The following is a 13,769-nucleotide window of genomic DNA, read 5'->3' as shown; positions in this document are numbered from 1 at the left end:
CTAGGGTATGGAAAATTACACCAAGACATTTCTCTCTTAAAGTGACAGATAGACAGTTTGGTTGAATTGAGTGAATTATAAATTAGTCAAAGCCAATCACAGCTGTAAAGAAGGTGAAACTTTAAGATAATGATCTTCTCAAAAATCATTTGGCGGGATGGAAAAATCCATTCCAGAATCATTGTAACTTCTTTCTGAAACCTTGTCTTTGCTGCTGCCTTTGCTATCGTCATTTTTCTTTTGTTTAAATCAATCTGTAATTTTGTACTGTATATCATGATTTGAAGAATCACCATGATTTATATTTTAAACTCAACCACTGTATTCACTGAGGACAAACAATGTGACCTATGTTTGTATTGTAACCAAGAGTTTACCAGTAGACCCTAAAGCTGACAATAAAGTTCAACGAAACTTTGCCAAAAAACACAGCCTGAATTTCTGTTATTTGGGAACTAAAAAGGGATAATGCATATCCAGGATTCCGAACAGACACAGAGATCCATCAGGGTCTTACCCTCCACATCCTCCAGGACCTTCACCATGTCACTGAACCAGTTTTCCAAGGATTGAATTTTTAAAAATTTGTTTTTGGGACGTAGGCGTCACAGGCTGTGCCAGCATTTATTGCTCATCCCTAATTGCCCTTGAGGGGGGAAGTGAAGATTCAACCACATTGCTGTGGGTCTGGAGTCACATGTAGGCTAGACCAGGTAAGGATGGAAGATTTCCTTCCCTCGGAAGGACATTAGTGAAGCAGATGGGTTTTGGCGACAATCGGTAATGATTTCATGGTCATCATTAGACATTTAATTCCAGATTTTTTAAATTCAATTTAAATTTCACCATCTGCAATGACAGTATTTGAACCTGAATCCCCAGAGCATTACTCTCTGGTTAACTAGTCCAGTGACAAGACCACTGTGCCAGCGCCTTTGCAGACAGTGCATCATGTTCAACATGAAGGATTCTCTCTTCTGTTTCATGAAGCCTCTTAATGGCGCTTTGCAACTCGGACTCATGAGCTTACAGGTTTTGGGTCAAGACACTGAGCCTTTGGTCAGTCACTCGGATAATCAAGTACATCGTCAGGAGATCGGTAGAAGGATTCTACCTGAGGTGGAAGCCATTTATTTATCTCTCACTTTAAAGAGTTGATACCATCTAGCCATGGCGCTGAGGGATTCGAAGATTTGGAGGGGGATTGTGCGGTGGGGGGGTGGAGGAACACCGGCTGTCGTTGTACGCAGATGATCTACTATTGTACGTCGCGGATCCGGCTGAGGGGATGCCAGAGGTGTTGAAGATACTTGAGGAGTTTGGGAACTTTTCAGGTTACAAGCTCAATGTGGGGAAAAGTGAGTATTTGTCCTGCACCTGGGGGATCAGGAGAGGGAGATAGGTGAGCTCCCGTTGAAGAGAGCTGAGAGGAGCTTTAGATATCTTGGGGTCCAGTGAGCTAGGACCTGGGGGGCCATGCACAGGCTTAACTTTTCGAGGCTGGTGGAGCAGATTGAGGAAGAGTTCAGGAGGTGGGACACGCTGCCGCTCTCGTTGGCGGGCAGGGTCCAGTCGATTAAGATGACGGTGCTCCCGAGGTTGTTGTTTCTTTTCCAGTGCCTCCCCATATTGATCCCAAAGGCTTTTTTCAAAAGGGTGAATAAGTCTATTCTCGGGTTCGTGTGGGCGCGGAAGGCCCCGAGAGTAAGGAGGGTATTCTTGGAGCGAAGAAGGGAGGTAGGAGGTTTGGCGTTGCCCAACCTGTGTGGGTATTACTGGGCGGCGAATGTGACAATGATTCACAGGTGGGTGACGGAGGGGGAGGGTGACGCATGGAAGAGATTGGAGGTAGCGTCCTGTGTGGGTACGAGTCTGGAGGCTTTGGTGAAGGCCCCACTTCCATTCCCCCCGGCAAAGTACTCCACGAGTCAGGTAGTGGTGGCGTCCCTCAAACTCTGGGGGCAGTGGAAGCGGCATGGGGGGAAGTGAAGGCCTCAGTCTGGGCCCCGACACGGGACAATCACCGTTTTGCACCAGGGAGAATGGATGCTGGATTTGGGAGTTGGCACAGGGCAGGCATCAGACAGATTGGGGACCTCTTCCTTGATGGGAAGTTCGCGACTCTGGAGGAGCTGGAGGGGAAATGGAACCTCCCCCCGGGAACGCTTTCAGGTATATGCAGATCAGGGCATTTGTTAAGCGGCAGGTGGCGGAGTTTCCGCGGCTATCGCCAAGGGGGGTGCAGGATAGGGTGCTCTCGGGGACGTGGGTCGGTGAGGGGAAGATCTCGGCAATTTATCAGTTGATGCAGGAGGAGGAGGCCTCAGTAGAGGAGCTCAAAGCGAAGTGGGAGGAAGAGCTAGCGGAAGAGATTGAGGATGGAACGTGGTCGGACGCCCTGGAGAGGGTGAACTCGTCCTCTTCTTGCGCAAGGCTCAGCTTAATTCAGCTGAAGGTGCTGCATAGGGCGCACATGACAGGGGCCAGGATGAGCTGGTTTTTTGGGGGGAAGACAGGTGCGGGAGGTGTTCGGGAGGCCCAGCGAACCACACCCATATGTTTTGGGCATGTCCAGCCTTGGAGGGGTTTTGGAAGGGGGTGGCGGGGACTTTGTCTGAAGTGGTTGGATCTAGGGTCAGGCCGGGCTGGGGGCTCGCGGTTTTTGGGGTAGCTTCGGAGCCGGGAGTGCAGGAGGCGAGAGGCCGGCATTCTGGCCTTTGCGTATCTAGTAGCCCGGCGCAGGATTCTGTTACAGTGGAGGGACACGCGGTCCCCGAGTTCGGAGGCCTGGATCAACGACATGGCTGGGTTTATCAAGCTGAAGAAGGTTAAGTTTGCCCTGAGGGGGTCAGTACAGGGGTTCTTTCGGCGGTGGCAGCCCTTTCTTGATTTCCTGGCGAAGGGGTAGAGGGTGGTCAGTCTCAGCAGCAACCTGGGGGGGGGGGGGGGGGGGGGGGGGGGGGAGGGGCTGGTTAAGGGGGTTTGTTTTTGCGACGGTGGGCTTGTTATTTTCTTCTTTCTTGTATTGTTGTTTGTTATTATTTATTATTCTGTTTGGGGGCGGGGGGGGGGGGGGAGTTATTTTCTTGTTTCGGTGTAGAACCACACCTTGTCTACTTTAACTGTGGGGAGAAACTTTGTTGTTGAAAAACTTGAATAAAAATTATTTTTTTTTAAACCAGTTGATACCATCAGCTGTTAGGCGGCAGAGGGAGAATTTATTGATGGGTTGAGGGAGTGAGGTTTTGGTTGCAGCCTTTGTTATGTGTTTTTCTATATCTTCTATATTTTTTGTGTTGTTAACGCGACATTTGTACTATGTTTGAACAATTTTCATAGTTATTGTGTTGTAGTTCAGATCGTGTTTCTTAAATATTACATTTTTGATCAAATATTATTATTTTAAAAAATCACACGCATAATGTCAGCAGTCATCATCTTTCCAAGAGAGCCCAGAAGAGTGTGGGATCGAGAGACCTCCTGAGGATCAGGCCGCCATATTGACAGGTGGTTCCACCCCCACTGACGTTGCTTCCTTTTATCGAGATATTTCTTGATGTCGTTTGGCATATTCTTACCAATAGTAATCCTAAAGTCTTCCAGAGACATAACAGGAAATATTAATTCAAGGATTGGTTGATAAACTTTGGGTAATCAGGATAAATGATGGATTATATGCAAGTGGTGCCAAAGCCCATGGAAAAGCTGCCACTACCATGCTTGCATCACATGACTCCCCCAGAATCCATGGTTAAAGATGCAATCAATTGGCTTATTAAATGTTCCTTGCTGACCCACTTGTCCAATGGGCGTTTTCCACATACTCATGTGGGCGTTCCAGTAAATGCTGAAGTTGACAAGTTTCCTATCCAATTCCTGACTTGCCAACATTTTTTGATGTGTTAACCTTCCATGTGCATCACCTACCACCCTGGTATGTTAAATCTTCCCCCAGAATTTCAGGTCGATTAGCTTTCCTTGGAACATCCATAGAGCACAAATTGAGCCATTGAGCTAGGTATCAAAAATCATGAATTGGTAAAGTATAAAGAGAGAACAGTTCTGATCAACAGTTGTGTTCATGAAGATGTTACATATTGGATAATGGCATGTTTTTTATTCTTTGAACTGACGAATAGATCTTCAGTTAGTCATGATAAGTCAGAGGATCTTCAGATCATTTACCTTATGACATACAAACGTGACACCACTGTTTAAAAATGGAGGAAGGCAGAAAGCGGGTAATTAAAGGCCAGTTAGCTTAACTTCGGTAGTAGGGAAGATGCTGGAACCTATCATCGAGGAAGAAATAGCGAGGCATCTGGATGGAAATTGTCCCATTGGGCAGACGCAGCATGGGTTCATAAAGGGCAGGTCGTGCCTAACTAATTTAGTGGAAATTTTTGAGGGCATTACCAGCGCGGTAGATAACGGGGAGCCAATGGATGCGGTATATCTGGATTTCCAGAAAGCTTTTGACAAGGTGCCACACAAAAGATTGCTGCATAAGATAAAGATGCAGGGCATTAAGGGTAAAGTAGTAGCGTGGATAGAGGATTGGTTAATTAATAGAAAGGAAAGAGTGGGGATTAATGGGTGTTTCTCTGGTTGGCAATCAGTAGCTTGTGGTGTCCCTCAGGGTTCAGTGTTGGGCCCACAATTGTTCACAATTTACATAGATGATTTGGAGTTGGGGACCAAGTGCAATGTGTCCAAGTTTGCAGATGACACCAAGGTGAATGGTAAAGCAAAAAGTGCAGAGGATACCGGAAGTCTGCAGAGGGATTTGGATAGGTTAAGTGAATGGGCTAGGGTCTGGCAAATGGAATACAATGTTGACAAATGTGAGATTATCCATTTTGGTAGGAATAATAGCAAAAGGGGTTATTATTTAAATGATAAAACATTAAAACATACCGCTGTGCAGAGAGATCTGGGTGTGCTAGTGCACGGTTCACAAAATGTAGGTTTACAGGTGATTAAGAAGGCAAATGGAATTTTGTCCTTTATTGCTGGAGGGATGGAGTTTAAGACTAGGGAGGTTATGCTGCAACTGTGTAAGGTGTTAGCGAGGCCACACCTGGAGTATTGTGTTCAGTTTTGGTGTCCTTACCTGAGAAAGGATGTACTGGCGCTGGAGGGTATGCAGAGGAGATTCACTAGATTAATCCCAGACCTGAAGGGGTTGGATTACGAGGAGAGGTTGAGTAGACTGGGACTGTACTCGTTGGAATTTAGAAGGATGCGGGGGGATCTTATAGAAACGTATAAAAGTATGAAGGGAATAGATGGATTAAAATGCGGGCAGGTTGTTTCCACTGGCGGGTGAAAGCAGAACTGGGGGCATAGCCTCAAAATAAGGGGAAGTAGATTTAGGACTGAGTTTAGGAGGAACTTCTTCACCCAAAGGGTTGAGAATCTATGGAATTCCTTGCCTAGTGAAGCAGTTGAGGCTCCTTCATTAAATGTTTTTAAGATAAAGATAGATAGTTTTTTGAAAAATAAAGGGATTAAGGGTTATGGTGTTCGGGCTGGAAAGTGGAGCTGAGTCCAAAAAAGATCAGCCATGATCTCATTGAATGGCGGAGCAGGCTCGAGGGGCCAGATGGCCTACTCCTGCTCCTAGTTCTTACGTTCTGCTATAACATGACCTGACCCTTTCTGGCCAGGTGTATTGCCGTTAATGTGCACATCCTGATTGCTCTTCATTAACTTCCCAAATTTATTGTGTGTGTTTTCTTTCATAGAAGCCAGGAGTTAGTTAATTATTTGTGTTCTCTCTTTTGGTATGTATATTAGATCGAGGTGCTTGTCTCTTCAAGACAGCGCAGCGACTAGGGGCTTTTCACAGTAACTTCATTGAAGCCTACTCGTGACAATAAGTGATTTTCATTTAATTTTTCAATTCAGAGGAAGGGCACCTAGCTTTGGGACCAATAGGGACCCAGAACAGCTGATCACCCCAAGGGATGGAGTCCCCTCCCAGGCAGAGTATATTGGGGAGCCATGTACTAAAGATGTAAGGGCTGGAGCAGCAGCAGCTTCATGCTGCTCAAGGACAGTGAGGCCAGTGGCCTCTGCACCATTGTTCCTTGCTATCAATAAACTCTTTTTTTATATAAAGAGCCTCTGCCTTATTGACGCCAGGCTTCCACAAGTATGCCTTTTTCTTAAGTGTGCCAAATAATTTACACATGACACAGTCCAAAGTTGTGCAGGTTAGGATTGACCATGTTAAATTGTTCCTAGATAGGGTTCTGGGGATAGGGTGAAGGATTAGGTCTAGGTAGGGTTCTCTTTCAGAGTGTCAGTGCAGACACAATGGACAAAATGGCCTCCTTTTGCACTGTATGGATTCTATGATTCTGTGCTGAAGTGTGATTGTTGCCTCTCAAAACATTTGATCTATTAGTCAATCGCCCATGCTTCAAATTGAGTTGGAGATTCGGAGTAGAATTTTAAAATTGCATTGGAAGTGAGAGGGCTGGATAATTGATGTTGCAGAGAGGTATGAGGGATGAGGGATAGATTGGGACAGGCCTTCTGCCGTGGCTGAAGCCTGACCAATGCATGGATGTGGTCATCTGGAGACAGACTGGGGAGCCAGCGCGCCAACATTGTTTTAAACTCCACACCACGCCAGCAGTCAACAAAATGGCCATAGCTGAGACATCGACCACCCTTTTTAAGAATTTCTCTGCCACAGTGGCAGTCACGCAGCCTTGGCCACTTTTGTTTTTCAAAGGTCTTCAGGGGGTGTTTTTGTCTTCAGGTGCTTTCTCTCGCTCTCTCTCTCTCCAACCTATATCGGCAGCTCCCACCTCTGACTTTGGGCCTGCCGATGCCTTGGCCCTCTAGCATTGGAAGTCAAACCTCCATCCGTAATTGGACAAATCTTCTAGGTGGCCACTTAATTAGCTGCCTCCTCAAAAATCACCCTCTGAGTTCAAGGCCTGCGTGCATGAATTTACAATCTGTATTTCCTTCTGATGGTAGGATCGGGACCCACAAATAAAAATTCCAGCTACACTGTTGTAAGAGTGGAGTGAGGGAGAATGCACAACAGTTGTCAAAAGTATTTCTAGGACATCTGGCCAGAAACAGTGAAGAAAACATTTTTTGGATAATTCCTAGAAAATAAATACATACATAGAACATACAGTGCAGAAGGAGGCCATTCGGCCCATCAAGTCTGCACCGACCCACTTAAGCCCTCACTTCCACCCTATCCCCAATAACCCCTCCTTTTTGGACACGAAGAGTAATTTAGCATGGCCAATCCACCTAACATGCACGTCTTGGACTGTGGGAGGAAACTGGAGCACCCAGAGGAAACCCACGCAGACACGGGGAGAACATGCAGACTCCGCAGACAGTGACCTAGTAGGGAATCGAACCTGGGACCCTGGCGCAGTGCTCGCCACGTGTGCTACCGTGCTGCCCTAATAATTAGTGATTCCTTTACCCAGATGGCTGTATAAACACACATCTATCTAAATAATAACCATTTTCATAATTACATGATTAACAAAATAATATACAGGTGCATTTATCATCACTCTTGCCTATCTTCATCTCTCTCTGAGCCAATGCCAATGAAAAAACAGGGTGTGAAGATGTGAAGGGTTTAATATATTACAGACATATTTGAAAATGAAAACATGACAAAACAAGAATTGGGTTGGGAGAGTTCAAGACAGCCATGGGGCCAAAAAATTGATGTTTTAAAAATAAATATTTAAAAGTTAAACTTAGCATAATAGTAGGCCATGCTGTAACAAAGTCTAAGGTCAATCTAAGATTCCTAACAGTGCACAATTAAAAATTATTTTTAAAAATCATTAAGATCCTTGGAGTTAAAAAAGTAAATATATATATGTTTTACTTTTTTTTAACTCCAAAGATCTTATGGATTTTGACATATATATATAGACAGATATATTGAAAATGTAAGTAAAAAACTTGAATTACTCAGAAACTTGCTTCCATGAAAACACAAACGGGATTGAGACAATCTGGAAAATTAAGAATTGGTCAATATTACCGTCTAGTGATGGTGGCCAACAATCACGGGATGATGGGAGAGGTTTACATCGGAAATTCAAACTGAGTACACAGACCAATGTTAACTGTTGACATGAGAACAAATGTAACAACAGGAAGTCGCTTCCTGTTCTCACAAATGCACTGATTTTTTAAGTTCTTTGATCTGTTCAGTGCTCCAAAACATCCTGGCCCAGCAGTAAAAAAAAGTAATATTTAAATGGAGAATCCATAAAACATGCTTTCCTTTAAATGGTGCTAAAATATCTCAAAAGTATTTAACAAGATCTGAAAGTAGGGGCTATGATAGTATAGGTGCAATATGATAATGTAGGTTGCATGTCCAACATTATAAATTGAAAGCATATTTATACATAGGCGGGGGGAGCAGTATCCAGACTCCAAGGTGCGCCGTTCTAGGTATGCTGGTCAACAGAAAAAACAAAAACAAACGTACGTACATTTATGCGGTTTTTCATAATTGGCATTGTGACCAAGGCCTTTTTCCCCCCCTTCCCTGCCTAACATTGAAGGAATGCTTGGGGCTGAAACCACCAGAACCACAAACTCGGGCGTATGCGGCAGGATGACGTGTTTGCGGATTGATCTTGAAAGAATGAGGGGTTGTTGCTCTGTGTGGAAACTCGTTGGTTGTCATGGAAACCTGTTCGGGCCGCTTGCATCCGGGCATATGGAGGTCCCGGCGCGGCCCAGCTCAGGCGTTTTCCTTTGGGCTCTGGGAAAATGGAAGAGTGGGTGGTGGAAGGGGTCGCCGGTTTCCTCAGCAGCTCGTGTTGGACTGTTCCAGTCACCGACTTTATCGAACAAAACTGTGCAGGTGAGGAGTTGTCTCGCTGACGGTTTACCTGGTTCGCGCGTATTTTAAAGGTTATGTACATATGATTTTAGCGGTTTGTGATTTAGCAGAGTTTTGTAGGCCTGCGAGTTGTCAGCACAACATTTCTTGGGTCGTGGGGACGTGCTGGTTGGGGTTACTTTAAAGATGGGATCACGTATTTACAAAGCCTTAAAAACGGGCTGTGAACTCGAACGGGGGGGGGGGGGGTGAGCTCAGACGAACTGGTGAAAATGCTTGTTTTCTATTTCAGTTTTTGATGATGAAGAAGAAAATAAATTATCTTATACAGAAATCCATCAGGATTACAAGAGCTTGGTGAGTTCGTTTGTTTGCGATTGAGCAGTTCTGGCGAAATTATCTGTTGTCATCTACTCATTGCGGTCCATCAACGTTTTAGAAACCAGCAAAATCCAACACGATAAAGGGCATGTCAGCAAAATAAGTTTGTATATTCTTGGAAATTCTGTTGAAACATAATGATGGCTTAGTGAAAACTTTCTGCCCCTTAAACTTGTTATGTACTTATTGAAAATTTTCACTATACTTTTAATCTACTGAAAGAGAATGTATTCTTTAGATTGCTGTCCTGATTATGGGGAATACATTTTATTGGACCAGCCAGCCATTTTTCAGACACAAAACAAAATTGTCACCATGCAATTTTAACTGAAATGTTAGATACTTGTTTTCTCAGCTCACCTAGTTTTTCCACTCCTGACAGTAATCGTTTATCCCTTCATGCCTGCTCCCCTGACATTTCCACGAAACTGCTGATCATGCAACTTCCCTTTCTTGTCCACATGATAGTCGATTTTGCAAACAGTTTCTCAGGTGCTGTGCTCTCCATTTCAATCTTAAAAATATGCCCTTGACCTTTCTACCCTTGCAAACTACCACCTCTGCAAAAGTCCTTGGAAGTGCTGCCACGTGTTGAAACCATGCCCATCAATCCCATGTGTGATGCTCTCCAATCAGCCTCTGGCTGTGCCACAGCACTGAAATGGTCCATATCAAAGTTACAAATGAAATCCAATGTTCACTATCCCTCCTCATCCCATTTGTCCTTTCTGCAATCTTTGACATCCACTACATCCTCCTCTATTATCAAGTTGAATGGGACCACGTTTGCCCGGTTTTATGCTTATCCTTTCAGTCAAAGTAAGAGAATCTCCTGCAATGGCTTCTGACTTCTGCGCGTTTATCTCTGGTGTCCCCAAGGATCAGTCCATGGCCTCTTCCAATTTTGCATTTAAATCCAGCACCTTTGTGGAATCATCTGAAATTACAATGTTAAGTTCCACATGTATACTCATAGACATAGAATTTACAGTGCAGAAGGAGGCCATTCGGTCCATCAAGTCTGCACCGGCCCTTGGAAAGAGCACCCTACCCAAGCCCACACTTTAACCCAGCAACCCTACCCAATCAAGAAACCCACGCAGACACCAGGAGAACGTTCAGCCTCCGCACAGACAGTAACCCAAGCCGGGAATCGAACCTGAGACCCTGGAGCTGTGAAGCGACAGTGCTACCCACTGTGCTACGATGCTGCCTCATGACACTCATTGCCTCTTGCCACCTTATTGCCTTTGATTCATCATACTGCTTGTACACCATTCAGTGTATTTGATGAGCAGAAATTTGCTCCAGTTTTCTCATCTGCATCCCCAAAGGGACTAAGCTCTGGAATTCCCTCCTGAAACTTCTTTGTCTAAATCTCTCTCTCTTTCAAGACACTGTTTGACACCCACCACCTCTTTTGGTCACCTGTTCCGTTATCATCTTATGTTGCTCGTTGTCGTTCTGTCTGTTAAAACTTCTGTGAGGCATCTCAGAACATTTTTACTGTTACTGCTGTATTATGCTTTAACTTGGAAAATAACTTTGAAGCACTTTTTTATCCTGGTCCCATTGCCAGTTTAGATAATGGGGCAACTTTCCAACAAAATATCCTGAGGTTGATTATGTGAAAACAACTGGTAGAATCAGTTACATAAAAGAGAAATGCTGGAAATCTATAACTGGTCAGTCGGTGTCCATTACGTTTTTTAACTTCACTATTTTTATTTACCATTTTAAGACTTTTTGCTTTGTTTCCACTCAAACCTATTAACTGCCAAGATTGACCAGTTAAAATTTTTGACATGAAGCAATTTTTACAGGACTACATTTTGGAGGCCTCTGGAGCTCAATTTCATTTTTTTTTTTTAAATTGCCCATGGTATGGTAAAAGAGTTAAATTGTACATATAATAGTGAAATAGTTTTGTTATCTATTTGTCGTAAACAGAAAATACTCTCTGTGGGGAAAATGTCTGTGTGGGTTTCCTCTGGGTACTCGGATTTCTTCCCACAAATCCAAAAGGAGTGCTTGTAAGATAAATTGGTCATTCTGAATTCTCCCTCCTCCGTACCCGAGCAGGCGCCTGAGTGTGGCGACTAGGGGATTTTCACAGTAACTTCATTGCAGTGTTAATGTAAGCCTACTTGTGACAATAATGAAGATTATTTATTTAATTATTTAACATCCATGGCGAGAAACAGTTAATGTTTCAGGGCAATGATGCTTTGTCAAACAGCATTTTTCTGTTATGATTTCTAGTATCTGCACTATTTTGCTCTTGTATTTCTGTTCCAACTAAATTTTGTGTACCTTTTTAGAGATAGGGCAATCCTTGTGATTTTGAGTGGCATGTTGAAATTATGTGTTAACAGATGTTGTTACCACAACATGCGTGTTCTGTTATGTCATGTTTGATAAAACATTAAAATGTATGTGTAGATATTTTGGGGGACAGTCAGTAATATTGTTGTTATGCTACCAAGAATATAATAATATAGGTTTCAGTAAAACATTCTGCTTCATGTGACTTTTTTAACAATTGAATGGAGGTCCCCTTTGTGACATCACATGAGTAGTCTGGCACCTCGTCATTTTGCAATGATGTGATCAGACTAGGATAGAATTTACTTTAGATTATACGGTTGAGATTTCGCCTAACTAAGAAATATTGTCTATATTCCTCAATAAGATGCTCCTCTTCTGCCTTGCTGTGCAGTAATTTTGTTAGTAGAGCACTATGCAGTAGAGAAAGTCTATGCTAAGAACAACTTGTAGTAAATCAAATGGAACTCCGAATAATTTCTTTTCTGTCTTTATGAAATAACAAGTTTTTTGTTGTCTGTGTGTCTTCAGTTGCGTGTTCGTGTAGTGGGTGGTGCTTGGTGGCTAGGCTATTTGTCACCTTTTGCTTTCAGCTCTCGCCACTTGTTAGCAGTATAACTATTGTGAGGTAAACTTCTCTCACACGTGTGTGTGTGTTGTACACATCCAAGATTGTGTGTGTGTGTGTTGTACACATCCAAGATTGTGTGTATGTGTTGTACACATCCAAGATTGTGTGTATGTGTTGTACACATCCAAGATTGTGTGTGTGTGTTGTACACATCCAAGATTGTGTGTGTGTGTTGCAGACATCCAAGATTGTGTGTGTGTCTTGTAGACATCCAAGATTGTGTGTGTGTCTTGTAGACATCCAAGATTGTGTGTGTGTCTTGTAGACATCCAAGATTGTGTGTGTGTCTTGTAGACACCCAAGATTGTGTGTGTGTCTTGTAGACATCCAAGATTGTGTGTGTGTCTTGTAGACATCCAAGATTGTGTGTGTCTTGTAGACATCCAAGATTGTGTGTGTCTTGTAGACATCCAAGATTGTGTGTTTGAGTGTGTCTTGTAGACATCCAAGATTGTGTGTGTGTCTTGTAGACATCCAAGATTGTGTGTGTCTTGTAGACATCCAAGATTGTGTGTGTGTTTTGTAGACATCCAAGATTGTGTGTGTGTCTTGTAGACATCCAAGATTGTGTGTGTGTGTCTGTGTCTTGTAGACATCCAAGATTGCGTGTGTGTGTCTATGTCTTGTAGACATCCAAGATTGCGTGTGTGTGTCTGTGTCTTGTAGACATCCAAGATTGTGTGTGTGTGTCTGTGTCTTGTAGACAGCCAAGATTGTGTGTGTATGTTGTAGACATCCAAGAATGTGTGTGTGTCTTGTAGACATCCAAGATTGTGTGTGTGTGTCTTGTAGACATCCAAGATTGTGTGTGTGTCTTGTAGACATCCAAGATTGTGTGTGTCTTGTAGACATCCAAGATTGTGTGTGTCTTGTAGACATCCAAGATTGTGTGTGTCTTGTAGACATCCAAGATTGTGTGTGTCTTGTAGACATCCAAGATTGTGTGTGTCTTGTAGACATCCAAGATTGTGTGTGTGTCTTGTAGACATCCAAGATTGTGTGTGTGTCTTGTAGACATCCAAGATTGTGTGTGTGTCTTGTAGACATCCAAGATTGTGTGTGTGTGTCTTGTAGACATCCAAGATTGTGTGTGTGTCTTGTAGACATCCAAGATTGTGTGTGTGTCTTGTAGACATCCAAGATTGTGTGTGTGTGTCTTGTAGACATCCAAGATTGTGTGTGTGTGTGTCTTGTAGACATCCAAGATTGTGTGTGTGTGTGTCTTGTAGACATCCAAGATTGTGTGTGTGTGTCTGTGTCTTGTAGACATCCAAGATTGTGTGTGTGTGTTGTAGACATCCAAGAATGTGTGTGTGTGTTGTAGACATCCAAGAATGTGTGTGTGTCTTGTAGACATCCAAGATTGTGTGTGTGTGTGTCTTGTAGACATCCAAGATTGTGTGTGTGTGTCTTGTAGACATCCAAGATTGTGTGTGTGTGTGTCTTGTAGACATCCAAGATTGTGTGTGTGTGTGTGTCTTGTAGACATCCAAGATTGTGTGTGTGTGTGTCTTGTAGACATCCAAGATTGTGTGTGTGTGTGTGTGTGTAGACATCCAAGAATGTGTGTGT

General features: G+C 43.5%; 1 protein-coding gene across 1 annotated transcript in view; it reads left to right on the top strand.

Annotated features, from left to right (window-relative positions):
• The first annotated feature begins 8,708 nt into the window (after positions 1-8,708).
• Positions 8,709-13,769, top strand: part of cfap36 (cilia and flagella associated protein 36) — a 241,130-nt gene continuing 236,069 nt past the window's right edge. Inside the window, exons 1-2 of the mRNA XM_038809714.1 lie at positions 8,709-8,881; positions 9,153-9,217. Of these exons, the coding sequence (XP_038665642.1) occupies positions 8,788-8,881; positions 9,153-9,217 (159 nt within the window). The 5' untranslated portion in view covers positions 8,709-8,787. The remainder of the gene's footprint in view (positions 8,882-9,152; positions 9,218-13,769) is intronic.

The sequence above is a fragment of the Scyliorhinus canicula genome, chromosome 1, assembly GCF_902713615.1.
Source record: "Scyliorhinus canicula chromosome 1, sScyCan1.1, whole genome shotgun sequence".
NCBI lineage: Eukaryota > Metazoa > Chordata > Chondrichthyes > Carcharhiniformes > Scyliorhinidae > Scyliorhinus > Scyliorhinus canicula.
This window is presented reverse-complemented; position numbering and strand designations above follow the sequence as displayed.